Here is a 21,194-nt window from a genome sequence, read left to right as displayed (position 1 = left end):
GGTGGCTCTGAGTGTGGCTACCTGCACAGGGAGGGATATTTCATATGTCTTTACATGCAGGCATGCCTAAGCGTGTCTTTTCTATGTCTTTACATGCAGGCATGCCTAAGCGTGTCTTTTCTATCTCTTTATAGGGAGACATGCCTAAACATGTCTTTTCTATGCCTTTACATGCAGGCATGCCTAAGCGTGTCTTTTCTAGGTCTTTACATGCAGGCATGCCTAAGCATGTCTTTTCTATGTCTTTTTAGGGAGACATGTCTAAGCGTGTCTTTTCCACTCACTCCTCTTTTACAACTCAATTAGGACAGTGTAACAAAGCAGGAGAGCTTCATGTGTGAGCAGGTCATGTTATACATGAATTGCATGTCAGATAGGAAAGTGGGTAGGGGCATTGTAAAATGCTTGTTATAAAAAGGGCCCATCCAGACTAATGGGGCCAAGAGCTTCTTGATCGGAAGACCATGTTGTCAAAACTAGTGACTTCCAGGCAAGCGGTAGAGGAAGCTGGGAGAAGGGCTCTGCTGGTTATGAAACATGACTGCGGCCCTGATGTTGTTGCAACACGGGATCTTCACGGTGGTGGTTGCAGAGGTAATCAGGGGCTTTCCCCCTTCAGACTAGAAAGAAGAAAGCCATTTCTGAGCAACAGGATGAGAAGCAGAACTAGGCTGAGCTACTTACAGAGGTCTTCTGTGGCTGCTGGGGCAAAGGCAGCCATGGACTCATACAGCTCCTCGTCACAGCCAGGGTTGAGGGAACATTTCATGAGCAGGTCTGTGGACAGGTGGGCCATGGACTCGTACACGTCGTCAGCCTCCTCGCCATGCATCAGCTCCTCTTTAATGTGACTCTTCAGCATGTCCACTGTCTCCTGCAAGGGAAGATGAGCTCGGTGCACACGACGTTCCCAGATAGTCTGGAAGACTCAGGCCCCAAGTGGGCTTGAGGTGGGCGAAGGGAGTAATCATGGGTCAGGGTTACAACTGCTTGTGGGTGTCGGCATTCCCCACCTGACAGGGAGCTCTGTGGAGCCAGGCAGCAGGCCCTCTTCTCCTATTTGCCTAACCCTGCTTGTTCTGATCTCTGTATCTTCCTCAGACGCTAATCACAGAGTTAAGAATTTACATCCTGGTTCGAGAGGACATACACATGTAAACACTGCACCCTCATGAGTATCTAGTAAGAATCAGACTCAACAGCGGGCACACTTCTGTACCCATTGTCACTTGGAAGGCACGCTACTCTCCCTTGTTCACAGATGAAAAAAACAAAGCTCAGAAAACCTGGTCTTCCCTGCAAGGTATAAGATATTACACCTTGTAACACCTGTAAGGTATTACAATCTCCGTTTTGATCCTTTTACCATATCCCTGTGAGGGCTCAGGGGGAAACAAATGACACCCAGAGCCACACAGACGCACCGTGGTTTGGTAGGGCTAAGTTGAGATGTTCCCAGACTTGTGCAGCCAGGGGTCCCAGGGGGATGTCCCCATCCCTGTCCTTCGGGAAGGTTTATCCAAGTGTCTGACAACTTCTAGGGTTTCCTCCCCCAGTTTCAACATTCGAGATGTCCCCAAAGACAGCTGCCCTCACATAAAGGGCGCTGACATCAGAAAGGCTTCCCCGTCCCTCTGCCTCCAGAGGGTTTGAGGCTGACTTCCCTGCAACCTCTGAACAACTGTTCCTGGCCAGACATGGTAGTGTGTCACAATCCTTACCTCAGCCTCAAACCACAGAAACCCTCCTCATCAGCACCAGCTGACAGAGGTCACTTTTGGCTGATAGTGTGTTATTCTCCTGGTGAGAACCCAATGAACTAAGAAACAGGTTCTTAGTGGTGGGGACTCTAGGGATAGCATATGGCAAATAAATAAACAAACAAGCAAACAAACAAACAAAATCTGACACTCCATGAGCATCATGAAGGGACAGCCTTTGGTGTCGAGGCGAAAGAGGCATTGGTGGAAGGTGACTTCGCTAGGAGCCAAGATGACACAAGAAATGCGAGTCAGAGCAGCACTGCACTAGGTTCAAATCTTACCTCTACCTTTTCCAGTGTGAGCCTCTAGGCACATTCACCTTGGCTTTCTCCATCCTCGTTTATAAGACGAAGGTCTTAGTCCCTTCAACTTGAAGGGAGCGGGGCGAAAGTTACGTGAGACAGGGCATTTGCTGATGAAATGAGCCCAGTAACTTGGTTACTACCCTGAACACAGAGTGGCCTTGCCAAAAATTATGAACACAAAAAATGGCATACTGTGTTCGGCACATTTGAGAGTCTGAAGTAAAGTCTTAAAGAAGGTTATGAGTGTCTCTGTGCCCATTTATGCCAATGAGGACCCAAACAAAGACTTAAACTATTCTGATTGCTTGAAACACCTACAAATCCCCCAAAACATTGGAAGCCCCTGTATGTTCCTTGGCATCACTGCCTTGTAGATTTTCTATCAAATAGAAATAGAGTTAAGTGTCTGAAGTGATGTCAGACTCACTTGTGTCTGGAGGTAGCAAGCAAGACCACATTAGTCTGGCTGCTTATTTTGGTGTTCACAGCCAGATGAGATAGTCTTAGGTGCCCCTGGTAAGTTGGAAAAGAAGGAGGAACACCCGAAGGTAGTGGAGTGAAGAACTGTTTCCTCCAAGACAATGGAGGCAATCATGGACAAAATAACACCAGGCATGGCACAGGATTGAACTCAGAGCAGGACTCGGAAGTCGGCAACCAAGGGTGAGTTGCCAAGAAGTCTGGTGTATCCAACTGCCTTAAGTTCAGATCCAAGCAGAGGCTCAGAGAGAAACTGGGTACTAGCAGGAGATGAGGTCTCAAAGTTGGCTACTTGGATGCTTCCTCAGGATAGAGCCTTATTATGGGCTTCACCAAGGAAGGAATCAATTCTAACACAGTTTACCTGGGCCCAAAGGTGGGCAAGGCAGCTAGGGACATCCACCACAGAACCTGGAGGCAGGTGGGGAGAGGGCTCAGCATCAGCCTTGAATAGACATGAACGTTCCCGTTGATATTTTGGAAATGGCCTCAGTGTTTTGCATATGCTAGTTCCTTTTAGTCTAAAACAACTCTATGAACAGACCTCTTAGGATCTTTCCTTCCGCATATTAAGAAATGGGAGAAGGGGGCTGGAAAGATGACTCAATGGTTATGAGCACTTGCTGCTCCTGCAGAGGACCTGGGTTCTATTCCCAGGACCTACATGGCAGCCACAACAAGAAACAACTCCAGTTGCAGGGCATCTGATGTGCTCTTCTGGGGGCACCAGGCATGCATACAGTATGTATAGATACACACAGCAGAAACACTCGTACACAAGAATAAGAGTAAATTAGAGAGAAAAGAGAGAGAACTTGTGATATGCCCCAAGTCTCACATGACTACCAAGTAGGTACAGGAATTTGAACTCAGGCCCATAAAAACTGCCCACGGCCAGAAAGACACACAAGGACGTGTTAGAGACAAAGACCCATCAGTGTCTTTGATGAAAAGACACCAGTACATGACCTATCGCAGGGCCTTTCTCCCCTTGACCTTACCACATACTCGTCGATGAACTGGCGCAGGTCCCTGAAGCCGTGTTTCTCGGCAATGGTGTTGGGATAGTGGCCATGCCTGTTGGCCACACTATATGCCTGGAGAGCCCCTGGACAGGTGAGTAACAGGGCCGTAAGGTTCTTCAATCCATACTTTGCAGCAAAATGCAATAGGGTGGGCAGCTCTTCATCCCTCTGATCTAAAGAAAGGCATCAGGGAGACTTTAACTGAAGGGTAAGAGGGAAGGCATAGGATACCTTTGTTCCCAGAGGCTGCTTTCCCAGAAGGCCCCGGGCTTGATTCCTGACACCCACATAGTGGGTCATAACTATCTCTAACTCCAGTCCCAGATGATCCAGCACCCTATTCTGGCCTCTGAGAGCACTTCACACACATGGTGCACAGACATACATGCAGGCAAAACACACATACACACAAAATAAAAATAAAGGAAAAAAATGTTCAAATAAAAAGATGTCTATCCGCTTATCTCTTATTACCAATTTTGCAAATATGCCAAGAAAACAAGTAGGCTCATGCTGGGGACTTAGGGGATAAAATTTATTTTTTCCTTTTCATAAAAGTTGATTTCTAGGCCCTGTCACTTTATGTGTTTATTTATTTTCTCTTCTTTTCATATATGTGTGTGAGGTATAGTGCATGTGTGTATGTGTATTTGCAAGTATGTAAGCTTCTCTAAGGGGGATGCACATGTGGAGGCCTAGGATGATGTCAAGAATCTTCCACTGTCACTCTTGCACCTTATTCTTTTAGGCAGGGTCTCTCACTGAAACCCAACACAGCTAGCCTGCTTGCTCCAGATCATCTGTTTTGGCCTTCTCAGACTGGGATTACAAATGGGATCATCGTGCCCACTTGGCATTTAAGGGATTCTGAAGATCTAAACTCCTGTACTCTTGCTCGTGTGGACAGTGATTTAACCACTGAGCCACCTCTCCTGTCCTTTTAAAAATTATAAATTCAGTTTCCTGTTCACTGAAGGTCTGAAAATGCCCCCAGGTCCCCATGTTGTCAGGCTATGAGATACTCTCTCCTGGGCCTCATAAGAAGAGAGTAGACTCATTTATAGCAATGAGACAAGAACATTCTATAGGAGGAGAATGAGGAGAGGCAGCAGGAAAGAGAATAGCCCCTGGAAAAGGCCTGGCAAGTAATTCTCTTCCTACTGTTACCACACTGGAGGCAAGTGGAACTCAGTCCAAAGGTAACCAGAGACTTGTGTACCACTGTGAAGTGCCACTGTGATGGGAAGGAAACCCTGTGTAGCACTCCAGGTAATGTCCCCAGGCATGCGGTGTGACTGTCCTGGCTCCTATTGCTACCACAGTGTACGTACATAGGGCCTGCTCCTCACTCAAGTTACAGATGTCTGCCTAAAGACCACAAAGAGCCAGCCCCTGAGGACCGACCCCTCACTGAGATGCCAGCCTAGTGAAAAGACCATTACAGCAGGTAAGCTGTAGGTCAGAAGGCCCAACATGCTAGAGGAGCACGCAGCAGGGAGTGGTATAGACCTCTCGGGGATTGGAAAAGGCCTTCCTTCCAGAGAAAATGCTTCCCGAGAAGATGAAGAGAAAGCCACCAGGAGATCAGCAACCAAGGCAGAGACAGAGAAATGGTGTTTCTGTGAGTGGGATGGCAAGACACATACGTGAGAAGTGTATTTATCCCACGTGGGAACAGAGAACCACTAAGGGGGTTGCAGAGAGAGGGATGCAGAAAAAGGAATGCAGAGAGAGAGAGAGAGAGAGAGAGAGAGAGAGAGAGAGTTGCATGGAGAGGAATGCAGAAGAGGAATGCAGAGAGAGGGTTGCAGAGAGGGATGCAGAGAGTGTGGCATAGAGAGGCAAGGACAGAAGCAAGCAGCCACTCTTTGTGCTTGTTATCAGGCAAAGGAGTTTGAATGCCACCCAGAAGGTAAATGAGAAGCATGCACACTTTTAGAAGGGAGTGTATGCTGTGTCATGACATTCCTGACACTTCTGTCTTCCCAGGTTAGAACAAAGCTGACAAACTCCTATCCCCTATCCATGAGAGGTTAGAACAAAGCTGACAAGCTCCTATCCCCTATCCATGAGAGGTTAGAACAAAGCTGACAAGCTCCTATCCCCTATTTATGCTGCAGCTCTCACTCGCTGGTGACAGTGCTGGTGTGAGTGACCCCACTGGGCTGGCTGCCAGTCGTATAAAAGTATGACACACACAATTATGTACAGCACACCATACTTGATGACGGTACGTGATTATGTCACGGGCTTCCTACTCTCCATATTTTCTATCGTTATTTTAGGCTATATTGCTAATTATTGAAAACATGCCGTGTGAGGGCATGCTGGGCCAGGACAGCAGCACCCTCACACACACTGCTAGACTTCATCCCCTGTCTTTTTGTTCACCTTGGTGCTAGCAGGCAACAAGCTAACTGCCCTTCCCACGTCACACTGCCCAGGCGTGTAGCAGACCACACCATCAACAACTGAAATGGCTGTTGACCTACTTGTCATCATATCTTCTTCTTCCAGTTGGTTGATTCCAAAGAGATGCAGTCCACTTGCAGGGATGTTGTTCTTCAGGGACTCTGTGAGCAGTTTATCAAGAGTCTCTGTGTTGTAGGGTACAATTTTAAAGGCCTGCCATAAAACAGCGAAGATGGTCAGATTTCAGATTCCAGCTAGGCGCTGCCCATCAAGGTTATAGACAGAATCCCTGTGTCCAGAAAGCTCAGGTTTCCTCCCAGCAGCCTTACCTGACACATGAACTCCACAGGGTTTGCAGCACTGGACAGTAAGTTCCCAATTTCCTCCATGTCAGTATAATAGCTGATGGTGGTTTCACATACCACCAAGTCCCCAGAATAGACCTTCAGACAAACATTGCCAGAGGAGAGGTCTAAACAGAACAAAAGATACTGATAAAATGCCAGGGAGAACAGGGTCATGGGCAGCCGTGGGACGTGTGAGTGGGAAGGCAGCTCACAGGGGCTGCAAGGAAGTGTCTGAGCTGAGCTGCAAGGGAAGTGAAGGGGGGATGAGCAGGCCAGCCTGTGGGATCTTAAACAGAAGCATCCTTATCAGGTTGTCAATTGCATTTTTAAAGGGTTTTCATCTGTTTTGCATAATTATCAGTAGTGTGTGTGTGCACGCATGTGTGAATGCATGCATGGCTGCAGATGCCTATGTAGACCAGGGCATAGGATCCTCCTGGAGACTGAGCTATTGGCAGTTGTGAAGGGTTCAATGGGATACTTGGAACTGAACCACCAAGCCAGTTCTCCAGCCTGTTTAACTGAATTCCTCAGGCCTTGATAAACAAGAGCAACAAAAAAAGTTAGGGTCTAAGGTGCTTTTTATGAATGCCCATTGTCACCAAGGGCATCCTGGCAGCTAGAGGATAACTCTTTATTCCTGCCACCATGGACCAGTGGAATCAGCTGACTTGCTCTGTGGCTGTCTGCACTACGTGCTCTTCCTGGAGTAGGAGTCTATACCACCGGAAGAGGTTCTGAGGGGGAAGAAAAGAATTAAAAATACACCAACCACAAAGATTCGATTCACCAAAGAGGAAATGTGACGAGTCGTGAATGTGGAAAATTATTAAATCTCACTGGCAATCCAGGACGTGCAATTAAAACAACGCACACGCTGCTTTTTGAAAAGCCAGCAATGCCTGGGGCTGGAGATGGTTCGGCAGGTGAGCTTGAGAAGAGCAGTGTTTCAGAAGGCAGCAGAGCGCACACTCTTGTGTCAGCATGGGGCCACTCACCTGGAGCCTTCACCGAAACCGTGTACTCATTCTCCAGCGTGCCCTCCACCCGGACGGAGGGGGAGTCCTCAGGGGAAAACTCTGCCTCTGTCGACACCTTCTCATCCAGCTTGCATCTCACGATGACGTACACGGTGGTTTCTGCCTGCAGTGGGAGACAGGTTCAGGTGTCTCTCCCTGCTCTATCCCTTAGAGAGCCAGGTCAAGGGGGTCCCAGCTCCTGGAGACCCAGCTCACTCTCTAGTGTGGATGGTTCTGGCCAGTAGGTTTGGGCAGACCAGTGCTGGACAAGAACCACAGGCTACCAACCTAGTGAAGCAACTTAGGGAAAACAGACTAGACATTTATAAACTTCTACAGCAATTGGAGAGAAACTCTGTCTATTCATTACACACAACTCTTCTAAACTTAGGATTTATAGATGCTCATTTCATTTATAACATTTAAAAATGCTTTTAAAACGTACACATCTATAAAAGCAACTTAAATGGACTTACCATATACAATGGGTAAAACAAGCCTCAACTAGATATCATTTGCTACCAAGTAAAAGCCCCGTACCAGAAATGGGTGATGTCTTTTTGAGTTTTTGGCTGATGTGATCCCACAGATCACCCCCTAAAAACCATTGCCGGCTATTGCCGATGCTACTGGTTACCCTCCACAACCTGACGCTAAGACCCTGTTGCTGAAGACACCGTGCACGTATGTCATCAAACACCGAGCTATCTGGCTGCTGCACAATTAGAAGCTTCACCCCCACTGACTAGTATTCACAGTGATGGAAGGTGCTCTACTCACTACTAGAGGAGAAATGTAATCGTCAACCAGTATCACCCAGTTACAGACACTGCAGTCGACAACAGTGGCCTGCAAGACATACCGGCGAGACAGTGGCATAAATGTGAAAGGAGTAACCAAACACTTTTTTAAAAAATGGGTTTTAAGGCCCACTCCATGAGATAGAATACATGGCTGATGCTGTTAATGAGGTCAAGAACTGAAAACTACAGAGGTCATTGGTACCAGGGGAAAACTCACTATTATTCTGCTAAATGAGCATAGCAATTAAATGGCTCTTAATGACATATTGCTATACCTATATTTTTGCAATACCAGTATATTGCTCAACCTTCTCTACAGAAGCTTCTTGCAGTGATGATAACTAACACAGAGACCCACATCTGAACATGAAGAGGGTGAGCAAGGCATTGAAGCACTCATCCCTAAATGGGATGTCTTTATCAAGCCCCTCCCTTCAAGGTTCGGGATCTACGTAAAAGAGGAGGCAGAATGATAGTAAGAACCAGCAATGGACAGCGCCAAGGAAACAGTGTTTTCCGGATACAGGGCTAATGCTCATATGAACTCAGAGACCATGGCAGCACGCACAAGATCTGCAGACATTCAAGTCAGATCTCCCAATGTGGAGAAACACAAGTGAACACAAAGTCCTACCATCAGCAAAAAGCTATTTACAATGATACTTCCCGTGGAATATTCCTTTACACTGTGTGAGTATATGCTGTTCTGATTAGTTTAATAAACAAGCTGACTGACCAATAGCTGAACAGGATCAAGTTAGGTGGGAAAGCCAAAAGGAGAATGATGGGAGAAAGAGAGGCAGAGTCAGGGGTCACCAGGCAGACGCAGAGGGAGCAGGAGATGAATGTGCCATGCTAATAAAGGTCCTGCCACATGGAAGAGTGTAAATAAGAGCTAGTTAGTAATAAACCTGAGCTATCTATCTACCTATCAGCTGAGCACTTATAAGTAATATAAGCCTCTGTGTGGTAATTTGGAAGTGGCTTCTGTGAGAACTTCTGTCTACAGATAGATACCTGCTGGGAAAGGGAAAATCAGTTTTCTCCAACCAAATATAAGGAGGTATACCAACCACACTCCAGGACAGGCCTCATGCTCAGTAGTTGGCCAATACAAAATTGACTCCATGGTTTTATGTGCTTGTTTGTTTGGATAGTTTCAATGGGATATTTTTTTCTTTTCTTTTCGAGAGAAAGTATATGAAGTTTAATGGAAGAATCTGGGAAGTGTTGAGGGAGGGGAAAGAATATGAACAAAATATATTTATGGAAAGTTTCAAAAAATTTAAGCAGAAAAAATTGTTTTTACAAAATCTCTATAGCATCAAATAATTGGATTTTTATTTTTTGAGACAGTGTCTCATCGTGTAGCCCTGGTTGTCCTGAACTTGCAATGTAGGCCAGACTGGCCTTGAATTTAGGGGTACATCTTCCTCTGCTTCCCAAGTACTGAAATTAACAGCATATGCCACCATGCCTGGGAGGCTTTTGTTTATTTTTTAAGTCCTTCCCCCAGATATGAGAAACTCTTCTCTAGACAAGCTTTGCTATTGCATGTGACCAAGTTAGCAACACCATTGCCACCCTTGGAGCAAGTTAGTCAGGCAAACTATGAGGTCCTTCCTGCCACTGAATCAGGGTCTGCACTTAAAACAATTTAGAACCGGGATCTCATGTAACTTAGACTAGCCTCTAAGCAGGTTCTCATGTAGCTTAGGCTAGCCTCATACTTGCTATGCAGATGGTGACCTTGAACACTGGACTCCCCATATCCACCTCCCAATTACTAGTCTGATTGATCGGCATGTTCCACGATGCCCAGTTTTTCGTGTGGTGCTGGGAATCAAACCCAGGGCTTCACGCCTGCTAGGCAAGTACTCTACCACCTGTGCCGCATCCCTGGTCCCAGAGTCTACATTTCGACCAGACGCCCAGCTAACTCTAAGAGTCCACACTGAGCCTCACAAAGTAGCCCTCTTCCAAACTCCCAAATCCAAATATGCTCTGACCTGACACCACAAGGGGAAAGTTCCACACTTGGTTAACATGTCCAAAACCCAAATGCAAGGGCAATAACATGTTGTATAAAACTCTAGTCAGGCTATGTATAACATGTATATGAAACAAAAATACTTTGTTCTAAAACATATCCTGTTATACATATGCAAATAATCCAGTATCTCTATAACCCCCCAAATTCAAAATCTGAGACACTTCAGGTCCTTAGCCTTTTGAGGAGGAGATACTCAACTTGTCTCTGGACTTGGCAATGGCCACTTTAGACAAAACCAGTAGGGCTGGGCCCTGCCCAAAACCAGAAAGGTGAGAAGAGATTTCTGGTCAGAGTTAGTCTTTAATCATTCATTCCAGGACTATGATATAGTTGTCATGACAACCCTTTTACAAGGGCTGCAGAAGGGTGTTCCAGGCTTGGCCTTTGTAACAAGGGAAGGTGTGTGGTCCAGATTGCTAAGGCTGCTATAACCAAGCACACACTCTGGCTGTCAGCATTCCGGCTACACACCTGGTCCTGCACCTTGTCTCAGTAAGATGAGGAGCCTAATAGAATATGTGTCAGTCCTGTTGGCAATCAGGTCCCACCCCCAGCCCAGGCGCCCCTGGCCCATAGACCTAGAGGAGGCAATGCGGCTGATCCTGGGTGAGAGGGCAGCTGAGGGAGGCAGGAAGAAGAGCGAGCGGGATGAAGCACGCAGAGGCCCCACACAGCCTTACCACTGCACCTGCCGTCTGACCACACAGTCGTGGGAAACATAGCACTGGGAGAGCGAGCCTGAAATGTCCACAGAGCCTAGCACGAAGGGGAAGAGTGCAGCCCTCTGAGTTTAAAGAACAGGGAGTGGCCAGGCATGGTCCTGACACTGGGAGAACAAGACAAGAGGATCGATCACAAGTTAAGGTCAACCTGGGCTAGGTAGAAAAACTGTCTCAAAGTCTCCCAAATAAAAATAAAAAATGAAGATTAGAGAATGGTGGGGACCAGGCTAGAGGATGAGTGTCCCGTGCATTAAAAAAAAAAAATAGGGCACAGAGCCCCACGACCAGTTATCGCAAGCCTAAAACCACAGTTTCTGACTCACAAGAAGCTAAGGAACACCAATTTTTATGCCTAATTTTTAAAAACACTCTGAAGTTCAAACTAAACATGTCTAAGGGTCAAACCCAGTCTACAAAATGTTGGCAACTCCTGTGCAGGGACCCCTTGTACGGTATCTGTGGCCTCAGTTTCAGAGACCTCACACTTCTTATTGCCAAAGTTCTCGTGCCCTGTAGTCCTGGGAAGCCGCAGAGGCAAGTGCAACAAACAGCACGCGTCCATGAAGAAAGCTTTGCTGCTCTAACCTATTCAAAATGCCCCACATTTTAAATCAGGGAAGGAAAGAATGCTGAAAATGACCAAATCTTATAATAGAATTTAAAGGACTATCATGAAGTCTCACATACAGCTCACTTTTGAATATATGACCACCCTAACATGCTAGCCACATAGGACTTAGATATTTGGCCAATCTTTTTAGCAAGCAATAGTGGCCAGCAAGTGTCAGCCATTAAACCTTAAAGCCCTCCCAGAGGCCAGGATAGTGACCAGCTAATGAAGAATATCCCACTTCTTCCCAGTGCCGGGCCAGCAGGAAGAGATCAGGCCTCTAACTCTGGAGTCTCTAGCAATGTTCGTGCCTGCTGGTGTCCTGTCTGCCCTATGTTACACATTCACGACCCAGAATTCTTGCGTTGATGATACATATACTCCCAGGTGTAATCTCTGACTTAACAGAGTTATTCACGTCCAAGGCCCTGGTGATGTGGGCCTCAAGGGACAGTTTTGGTTATAATAAGAAGCATCACGATATCCCCCAGACCCTTTACTGCAACAAAGGCACCGACTTGCAAAGTCAGCGCTCTGATGGGGATCTACCAGGATCCCAGGATGCCTACCCCACAGCGAATGCGGTCCGGCTGCACCACCATCAGGTTCCCAGGCGACGTCTCCAGAGGCAGGTTTGTCTGCTTTGAGAGAGGAAGAGCTCTCTCGTCCTCGGGCTCCGTGTCAGTTACTGAATCACAGCCAGAATCTATGGAATACAGGACATGACTGAATGGGAGCAGGAAAAGGAGAACTGGCAGACATGATTCACCCCCAAAGCCCCACACATTACCATGCAGGAAGCAGAGCGGCTGTGAGTGTCACACAAATCCAAACTGAAGGGAGTGACTCACTGAGTCACAAAAGAGGACCCAATGGGGAAGAATCAACCACTCTGTAGGACAGAGACCAGAATGATAGCAAGGGGACAGCGTCAGGGGGTAAGGCCACAAAGTTTGAGGCAAGCAAGTCTAGGTTCAACCAACAGGCTTCTAGAAGCCTCACCTCAGGATTCCCTGCAGGGCTCAAAGGTGGTGAGGAAATTGGAGTCAGGAAGGAATTGCCTACTTTATAAGAGAACAAGAAACTTCAGAAAGTGACAGGAACTCGGGCCCCACCTGCCCAACATAGCCCTTCTGTGAGCAGCAGTGAGAAGGGATCATTTTCAACCATTGGGTTCCAGACCAGTGCCACGGCCAAACCCATGCTGGCCGGGTCAGGGATGGAGACAAGGATGCTGTTTGCTGCCAACTTGCCACTACCTAGAACCACCTGAGAAGTTAGGTCTGACCGGAATTATCCAGGCCAGCTTGGTCTGCGGACATGTCTGCGGGGGGTGGGGGGGGCTGTTTGACTGCCAACTGATGTAGGAAGAACCAGCCATTGTGGTGGACCGTCCACTAAGCAGACTCCAGATTTTTATACAGAAGAGGAGAAAGCTAGATAAGGGAAGCAGGAAGCATGAAACCAAATGTTTCTCTCTGCTCTTGACTGTGGATGCGACATGACATGACTAACTGCTTGAGTTCCTACCTTGGCTTCCCCTTCAATGGCGGTCTGTAACCTGGGAGAGTAAACCAAACAATCTCTTCTTTCCTAATCTGCCTTAGGTCTGGGTGATTACTCGCAGTACCAGAAATGAAGCCAGCACACAGACATCTGATGAGGCAGGCAGAGGTGTGCAGACGTGACGAGCATGGCAAAGATGGTGAGTCAATGGTGAGAACATGTAAGACCTCTTCAGCAGGGCTCCTAAGCAGCATTCAGTGACTGACAGGCCTCCTTTGAGGTTATACCCAAGACGGCGTGTGTGCCTACATACAGATGACAAACCCACACATGAAAAATGAGTCACCTCCATGTTATCAGGAAATGAAAATCAAAGAAACAATGACATACCATGACACATCTATTAGGATGGTCAAAACCTAAATATAGATGACACCAAATGTCTTCAAGGATATGCAATATCAGGTTCCCTCTACTAGTGGGAAAGCAAACACAGTATAGCCACTTCAGAAGGCACTTTGGCAATTTCTTACCAGATTAAATACACTTACAATCATTCTCTTTGGTATTTCCCCCAAAGCTTGAGAACCTGCACACAGATGTTTATAACAGTTTTCTCCATTGCTGCCAGAAGCTGGGAGCGACCAAGAAATCCTCTAGTAGCTGAACGGATACACGAACAAGAGCACAAGCAAGCCATCATGGAATACAGCCCTGGACAGAAATGAGCCCATAGGAGAACTGAAAATGGCTAGTTTTTGTCAACTTGACACAAACTAGGGTCATCTAGGAAGAGGGAACCCCAACTGAGAAAATGTTCCCATCAGACAGGGCCCCTTAGCAAGTTTGTGGGGGTATCTTCTTCATTGATGATTGAAGTGGGAAGGCCCAACCCACTGTGGGTGGGGTTACCCCAGTGCAACATAGTCCTAGGTGGTGTAAGAAAGCAAACTGAGCAAGCCAAGGCCAGCAAGCCAGTGAGCTTATCTTCCTTATCTCTGCTACTTTGGTGCTTGCCTCCAGGTTTCTGCTGCTTCTTTTTTTTTAATTTTTTTTATCATTTATTTATCTTTATTTTATGTGCATTGGTGTGAAGGTGTCAGATCCCCTGGAACTAGATTTTCAGCCAGTTGTGAGCTGCCATGTGAGTGCTGGGAATTGAACCCGGGTCCTCTTGAAGAACAGTCAGTGCTCTTAACCGCTGAGCCATTTCTCCAGTCCCCTGCTTTTTTAATGAACCATAAGCCAAAATAAATTCTTTTTTTGGTCCTGGTGTTTATCACAGTAATAGAAAGCAAAGGAGGATACTGAGCGAAAGAAGACGATAGACTGTGTGGCTTCTACCATATGACATTCAGAAAAGAACAAAACTATAGGAGGAAAAGGAAATCCATGGTAGCCAGGTCTTGGGAAGAGGGAGGAATAACCAGTTGGATTGCATAGATTTGTTTCTTTAGGGTAGTGAATGTATTTAGCACGAAACGTCATCAAACATTTGTCCAAATCCATTAACTAGACAACACCAAGGGTCCACTGCGATGGTATTGGGCTCGTGACACTGGATGTGTAAGCTCCTCTGCTGAAGCCTATGTGCCATCATGGTGTTGGTTAATAGTGTTGGACGCTGCATGTAAGTAGAAAACCTTCAAAGTTTCCACTTGATTTTTGCTGGAAACCTAGAACTATTCTCAAAAGCATTCTTCTAAAAATAATTAAAACAGCAAAAAAAAGTCAATCACCACAAAATAAAGGAAATGGTTGGTAAGGTAGTCCTGGAAAATAAGGGAGGAGGGATAGGGTACTATGAAACTCTTCCTAATTCACAAAACTCCCAGATGAAATTAAGGTGAATTACAGATTGAAACGCAAAATAAAAATAAAATGAATTTTAAAAATCAAAATATGGAAATATAGGGTTGGGAAAAGATTTGTATAACCACTGAGAAAATTGCCATCTCAGTGAGCAAGAAATTTGACAAGACAAATTTAACATTTTAGTAAACAAAGATGGAAAAAAATAAAATGTGGCATAACCGTGGAACGAAATAATTCAGCAATGAAAAGGGATGAGTCATAGATACGCGTCATGGCAGGGATGAACCTGGAAGACGTGTGTGCTAAGTGAAAGAAGTCAGGCGCAAAAGGCCACATACATCTCGTGAGTCCAAACACCTGTGTCCAGGATGGGCACACCTGTCGAGGCAGATGAAAGCAGGTTAGCTCTTGCTTCAGCCTGGAGAGTTTGGGGTGACTGCAGGGAAGTAGCCAAAGGATACAGGAGTTTTCTGAGGTGATGAAAATATTCTAAGACCATATGGAGACAATGCATAATCCGTGAATGAAGCAAAGACTGTCGAGCTGAACTCTTTTATTTGTATTGACTTTTATTGAGCTCTACATTTTTCTCTGTTCCCCTCCCTGCCTTTCCCCACCCTTCAACCCTCTCCCAAGGTCCCCATGCTCCCAATTCACTCAGGAGATCTTGTCTTTTTCTACTTCCCATGTAGATTAGATCCATGTATGTCTCTCTTAGAGGCCTCATTGTTGTCTAGGTTCTCTGGAATTGTGGTTTGTAGGCTGGGTTTTTTTTTTTTTTTGGCTTTATGTTTAAAAACCACCTATGAGTGAGTACATGTGATAATTGTCTTTCGGGGTCTGGTCTAGCTCCATCCATGTGTCTGCAAATTTCAAGATGTAGATATTTTTTCTGCTGTGTAGTACTCCATTGTGTAAATGTACCACATTTTCCTTATCCATTTTTCAGTCAAGGGGCTTTTCGGCTATGACAAACAATGCTGCTGTGAACATAGTTGAGCACATGTCCTTGTGGCATGATTAAGCATCCTTTGGATATATAAGAAAAAGTGGTATTACTGGGTCTTGAGAAAGGTTGTTTCCTAATTTTCTGAGAAATCGCCACACTGACATCCAAAGGGGTTGTACCAGCTTGCACTCCCACCAGCAACGCAGGAGTGTTCCCTTTACCCCACAACCTCTCCAGCATAACTTGTCATCAGTGTTTTAGGGAAAAACATGAGTAGACAAGGTAAAAACACATACAACACCACAAAGAGCAACATGACACCAGTAAAAGCTAGAGACCCTACAACAGCAAGACTTGAACAACAAAATATAGATGATGAAGAAGAAAATGACCTAAAAAATAACTTCGGAAGAATGTTTGAGACTCTTAAAGAGGAAATGAGAAATTCCCTCAAAGAAACGGAGGAAAAGACAAGCAAAAAATTGGAGCTGACCTCTTTGAAGAGGGGGTCATGCACCATGTGAATTATTTCTTATAACAACTGTTATCCAAAATCCTAACTGAGAAATCATAAACTGTTTAAATTTCAAAGTAATTGTGACAAGAGGTGATCTCCTATATGAAGAGGACATAGAAATCTCCTTGCAAACATCTCACACTCAATAAATGACAAAATAGAAATATAAAACTCCTCCCCGCTCAGAAAGCACAGTGTCACTCATTCTGATCAGCCAGTGGGAGACACTGAAGAACAACCTGTGTTGCTGTTTCTCTTTTCCAAACTAAGACGTACTGGGTGACAGAGTCCCTCACTCGGTGACAGGCCCAGATTGAGCAGAAGAGAAAAGCACTGAAATGCACACTTGGCCACGTAATTCTGCTTCCAGGGCCACGTAATTCTGCTTCCAGGGCCACGTAATTCTGCTTTCAGGGCCACGTAATTCTGCTTCCAGGGCCTCTCTTGGGGAGGAAGATAAATGTCCCGAGCATAAAAATATTGAAACAAGATGTCTTTGTTTCAAGGACAAAACAAAAACAGTATGAACATGAAAAACATTATTTTGGCTGGGCATGGTGCTGTACACCTTTAATATCAGAATGCAGGAAGCAGGGACAAGAGCATCTCTGTGAGTTCCAGACCAGTCTGGCCTATATATTGAGCTCCAGGTCGGCCAGAGCTGTACAGGAACAGCCTGTTCTCAAGACAAACAAACAAAACCCACGCTATTTTCAGAGTTTTGAGAAGCATATCAAGGACACATACCAAATCATATATTTCACACTACAGGATTTCAATTTTACTCAATTCTCTTCAAAGGTCAGAAGAAAATCTATGTGATTTTTTTTTTCCTTCCTTCCTCCTCCCCTCCCTCCTTCCTTCCTTGCCTGTGTTTTTATATTTTCCATAGTGAGAAAGCCCCCTTTGATTATGAGTTCAGGTGATGAATCTCCTGGCTCATTATCCTGCCTTTGAGGCCATGGGGACCCAATGAGACTGACCCCAAGGGTCAACCCTCAGCTCAGCTGGGCTATGTAAACACTTCCTCTCAACAGGTCCCTTGATGCCGCCTTAGAGAACTGGCAGTGCCAGCAGAGGGGTTTCGGGAAGTCAGGCAGATGCCATTCCGTCTACCATGCTGCTACTGCTGGTGACTGACAAGCCATCGAGGTTCCTGTCCCAGAACACCACAGAAGAGAAGCTGCGTCTTGATGGGGCCACTTCAGCAGATTCAAAGCTTCCAGCCACGCAAAGCCGACCCCAACGCAAACACCACCTGAAACCACCCCATCAGTGCAATGATTCCAAGCTTCCCTTCTTTTTTTTTATTTTATTATTTTAGTTATATACGTTGGTGTTCTGCCTGTGTGTGTGTGTCTGTCTGTGTGAGGGTGTCAGATCCCCTGGAACTGGAATTACAGACAGTTGCGAACCACAACGTGGGTGCTGGGAAATGAACCCAGGTCCTCTGGAAGAGCAGCCAGTGCTCTTCACCACTGAGCCATCTCTCTATGTTCAAGCTTCCTTTCTTTAACAAGGAGATCTCTCTTCCATCCCTACCTGTTTCTGAATGCAGCAATGCAGCCACTTCTGCCTGAGCCAAATATTAAAGGCCCAAGTGAAGACACTGGAAACCCAGCACCCACGACCAGGGTAGAGCTCTCTTAAGATACCAATAGCCTGTTGCTGAAAATGTATCAGCATTGGCTCAGCTTTCAGGAAGTCACATTTGGAAACTGTAGAAGATTCTGCACAGCCTGTTTCCCCAAATCTCATCTGTAGGGGACACATGTGACAAGGTAGCACACAGCCTGTTTCACCCTCTGCCTTACTGCCAGGAAGTTCATGGGCAAACTGACTTGATCCTTAAGCACTTCCTTACTCTTTATTGGGAAGTTTTGCTGTTTTGTTTTGTTTTCCTGGGATCTTTGTAGAGGCAGAATCTGTCTGTAGACCAAGATAGCTTCAAATTCACAATCCTCCTGTCTCAGCCTCCTGAGTGATGGCTTATAGGCATGCAGCATGCGCATGGCTTGCCTCTTTTACTCCGTTTTCTCATCTCTTTCTTCTTCGTGTTGTGTTGAATTTTGGAGGCTACCTCGAATACTCTTTGATGCTATTCAGTGTGGGAATCCCTACTCTCTGACAAATTCTCAGCTCTATTCCTTGTGTGAATTTGCGCTTGAGCTGCTCATTCTGATGAAAATGCCTTTGACAGGAGCACACTGGGGTGCACATTCGCCATGCTATAATTTGGTCCTACCGCGGGATTTTGGGAGTGTTTGGATGTGCACCTGCTCCGTGGCTAGATACTGCTATGCTGGGTTAAGGCAGATGCAAGAGGACTCTGCACACGGCTTGCAGTAGAGAAAGGAGACAGGAGATCCAGGACTTCTGGTGCTACCAGTCCCCCAACAGCCTCAGCAAGAAGCTGGCTTCTGCGCCACATTCACAAGGGTCCTGCCCAACAAACCACATCATTTTTGGCCAAACGTATCTAATCAACTCAGCTTTTATGTTTTATAACGTGTCCATTTGCTTTGCTTTCAGAAGTGAGACGGAGTGAGAAGCACAGTGTATAGACAGCATTGACGCAAGCAATCCTTCCACGTGGAAAATTCACGGCACCGCTTTCCTTCCTTTAAGAGGGAATCTATTTATTATAGACTTTGGGTAGGGCTATTATTTTTCATCATAATTAGAATACCATGCAGTCAGACCCACAACTAAACCACACTCAGCAGCTCACCTTAGGCAAGAGGGCTGCTGACGTAGTCACACAGTTACTAATCCTGGTAACAATGAAAGTGACCTTTCGCTGGGTGTCAGGTGACTGACTACTCACTAGTCTCCAGGTATCCTTCCCACAATCCTGTGAGAGGGGAATCAGTGCCACAGTCTCATTTTAAAGATAAGCATCCCATGCCTGGAAAAGATTTGAAAGAGCACAGCTGAGGCAGAGCAGCACGCAGGGGCCAGGGGCTCTGTACTTCCTTCCCTGTGGGCAGTAGAATACAGGGTTACACGCTCTTCCGGGGCTGGGTTGTAACTGCGCAGCTCGTGAGACGTGACTTGCACCTCCACTATCTTGGAGGCCTGGTGCTACTGTGGGCACTGCTGTTTGCAGCGCTGTGACCTCCTGCAGGGTGGAGGGCTCATTCCGCAGGCAAGGGTTACCTCAAGAGGCAGTTAAATACCAGCGGGACCAACTATGACCTCCATATGCACGTGGCCTCTGGCCCACAGCTGTGCCCTCTCTTTCTGTTATGTTTTCCTACCACAGCTCTGATGGCCTGTTTCACTGAACTCCTGCGGCTTTTCAATCTCCACAGCAGGAGGCAAAGAAGAACAGTGCCTGCTAATTTCAGAGGGTCTTTCTGAGACTAGGCAAGTTACCCGTTGGGGAGGTATAAATAAATAAATAAATAAATATTGTTCTCAAATCCAACCACAAGTGCCACTGTTGTGCATTTATGCTATGCCAAGGGCATACTATAATATAAGTTATATAATAAAATATAATATAGATTATATTATAAAAAATATAATGTAGATTATTCCATTTAGCCATAGCTGAGAGATTAGTGTGATTCTGTCCATTTTACAGATAAACATAGTAAGTTGTCCAAGTCACACAGTGAATGCTATGTAGAAGTGTAACCCTCAACTCCATATTCTACCATCCATCCACCTTCCAGGGCTCAACGCACTGCAAACCTGCACTCTGGTAGGGCAGTGTGATTCTAAAGCTAATGCTGTAGACACTGGCCTTCATATGTTAAAAGCAGGGCTGGTGAGGTGGCTCGTTAACACACTGATGACCCTGGTGCCTGGGACCCATCAGATGAAAGGGAGAGAACTGAGTGCCACAGATCGTCTCTGCCCTCTTCAGGGGCTGCATTCACACAGTGTACAGACACACATTTAGGCAACAATAGACTAATATGAACAAATAAAATCTAAAGCAAGGAAAAAGGAGAAAGCCACCTCAACGTGGTAAGAGGTCCCTTTAATACGCCCCTGACACGCTTAGCTCCCTCTGCACCATGAAGGGGCCAGTCCATAAGCTCACAGCCTTCCCACGCTTCCAAATGAAGAATTTAATACTGATGTTTGGGTTTATTGTTGCATTATTTTTAGTTAACATCTCTCTACATTAACAAAACACTAGCTCTTCTTTCATCTACAATAGCAAAGTTTAAGATAAACTTACTCGGATTATAAACATGAATTGTCTTAAGACAAGTAAGTACAATGAGCACATTTAGAGGTAGGTATAGTTGGGGCAATTCACACAATCTTGTGACTGTAATTAACGTCCCTGGGTTTTATGCTCCAAATTGGTTTAAATGACAAGTACTATGGTACACATATTTCACCAAAACAATACACCCAATACACTGAATTGCATACAGTAAAGAGTTCACTGGATGTTCTGTGTATTACATCTTAATAAAATTCTTTCTTAAACAACAGGACTATGGCACAAAAATAAGCCAAAAATCCCATAATTGATTCGCAGATTACTGAGGGGTCAAAGGAAGATGTAGTATGTTGGGATTCTTCCATTTTGTTAATATCTATTTATTTAGAGTTTTCCTGTGCTGTGTAACCCAGGCTGGCCTCGAGTTCAATTCCTCCTGCTTCAGCTTCCCGAATGCAGGAATTATAGGGAAACTGGAAATACTGAAAAGTTGAAATGAGGTAAACTCAAGATATAAGGGCAAGGGAAGGCCTAGCGCATGCACACACTGAATTGTTCTACGTTCTGGATGATGGGGGAAAAGAAAGTTACCAGAGAAGGAAGCCAAATAATGACCTTCAGCAGAATTTGGGTTTTCTGTCAACCTAGTCAAAACAGGAACAAACAGAAATGGGTCAGAGGC

The 21,194-nt window shown here is 45.7% G+C and overlaps 1 protein-coding gene across 1 annotated transcript in view; it reads right to left on the bottom strand.

The window, feature by feature from the left end:
* The window catches only part of Pik3ap1 (phosphoinositide-3-kinase adaptor protein 1), a 116,140-nt gene that overhangs the window by 51,371 nt on the left and 43,575 nt on the right, over window positions 1-21,194 (bottom strand). Inside the window, exons 3-8 of the mRNA XM_041661832.1 lie at window positions 12,109-12,245; window positions 7,331-7,475; window positions 6,315-6,457; window positions 6,066-6,198; window positions 3,550-3,746; window positions 685-874 (exon numbers count right to left, since the gene is read on the bottom strand). Of these exons, the coding sequence (XP_041517766.1) occupies window positions 685-874; window positions 3,550-3,746; window positions 6,066-6,198; window positions 6,315-6,457; window positions 7,331-7,475; window positions 12,109-12,245 (945 nt within the window). The remainder of the gene's footprint in view (window positions 1-684; window positions 875-3,549; window positions 3,747-6,065; window positions 6,199-6,314; window positions 6,458-7,330; window positions 7,476-12,108; window positions 12,246-21,194) is intronic.

This window comes from Microtus oregoni, unplaced genomic scaffold (assembly GCF_018167655.1).
Source record: "Microtus oregoni isolate MIOR12 unplaced genomic scaffold, Mior012 000012F_ref0000307, whole genome shotgun sequence".
Classification (NCBI taxonomy): Eukaryota; Metazoa; Chordata; class Mammalia; order Rodentia; family Cricetidae; genus Microtus; species Microtus oregoni.
The sequence above is the reverse complement of the archived record's forward strand: the minus strand, read 5'-3'. Positions and strand labels throughout refer to the sequence as shown.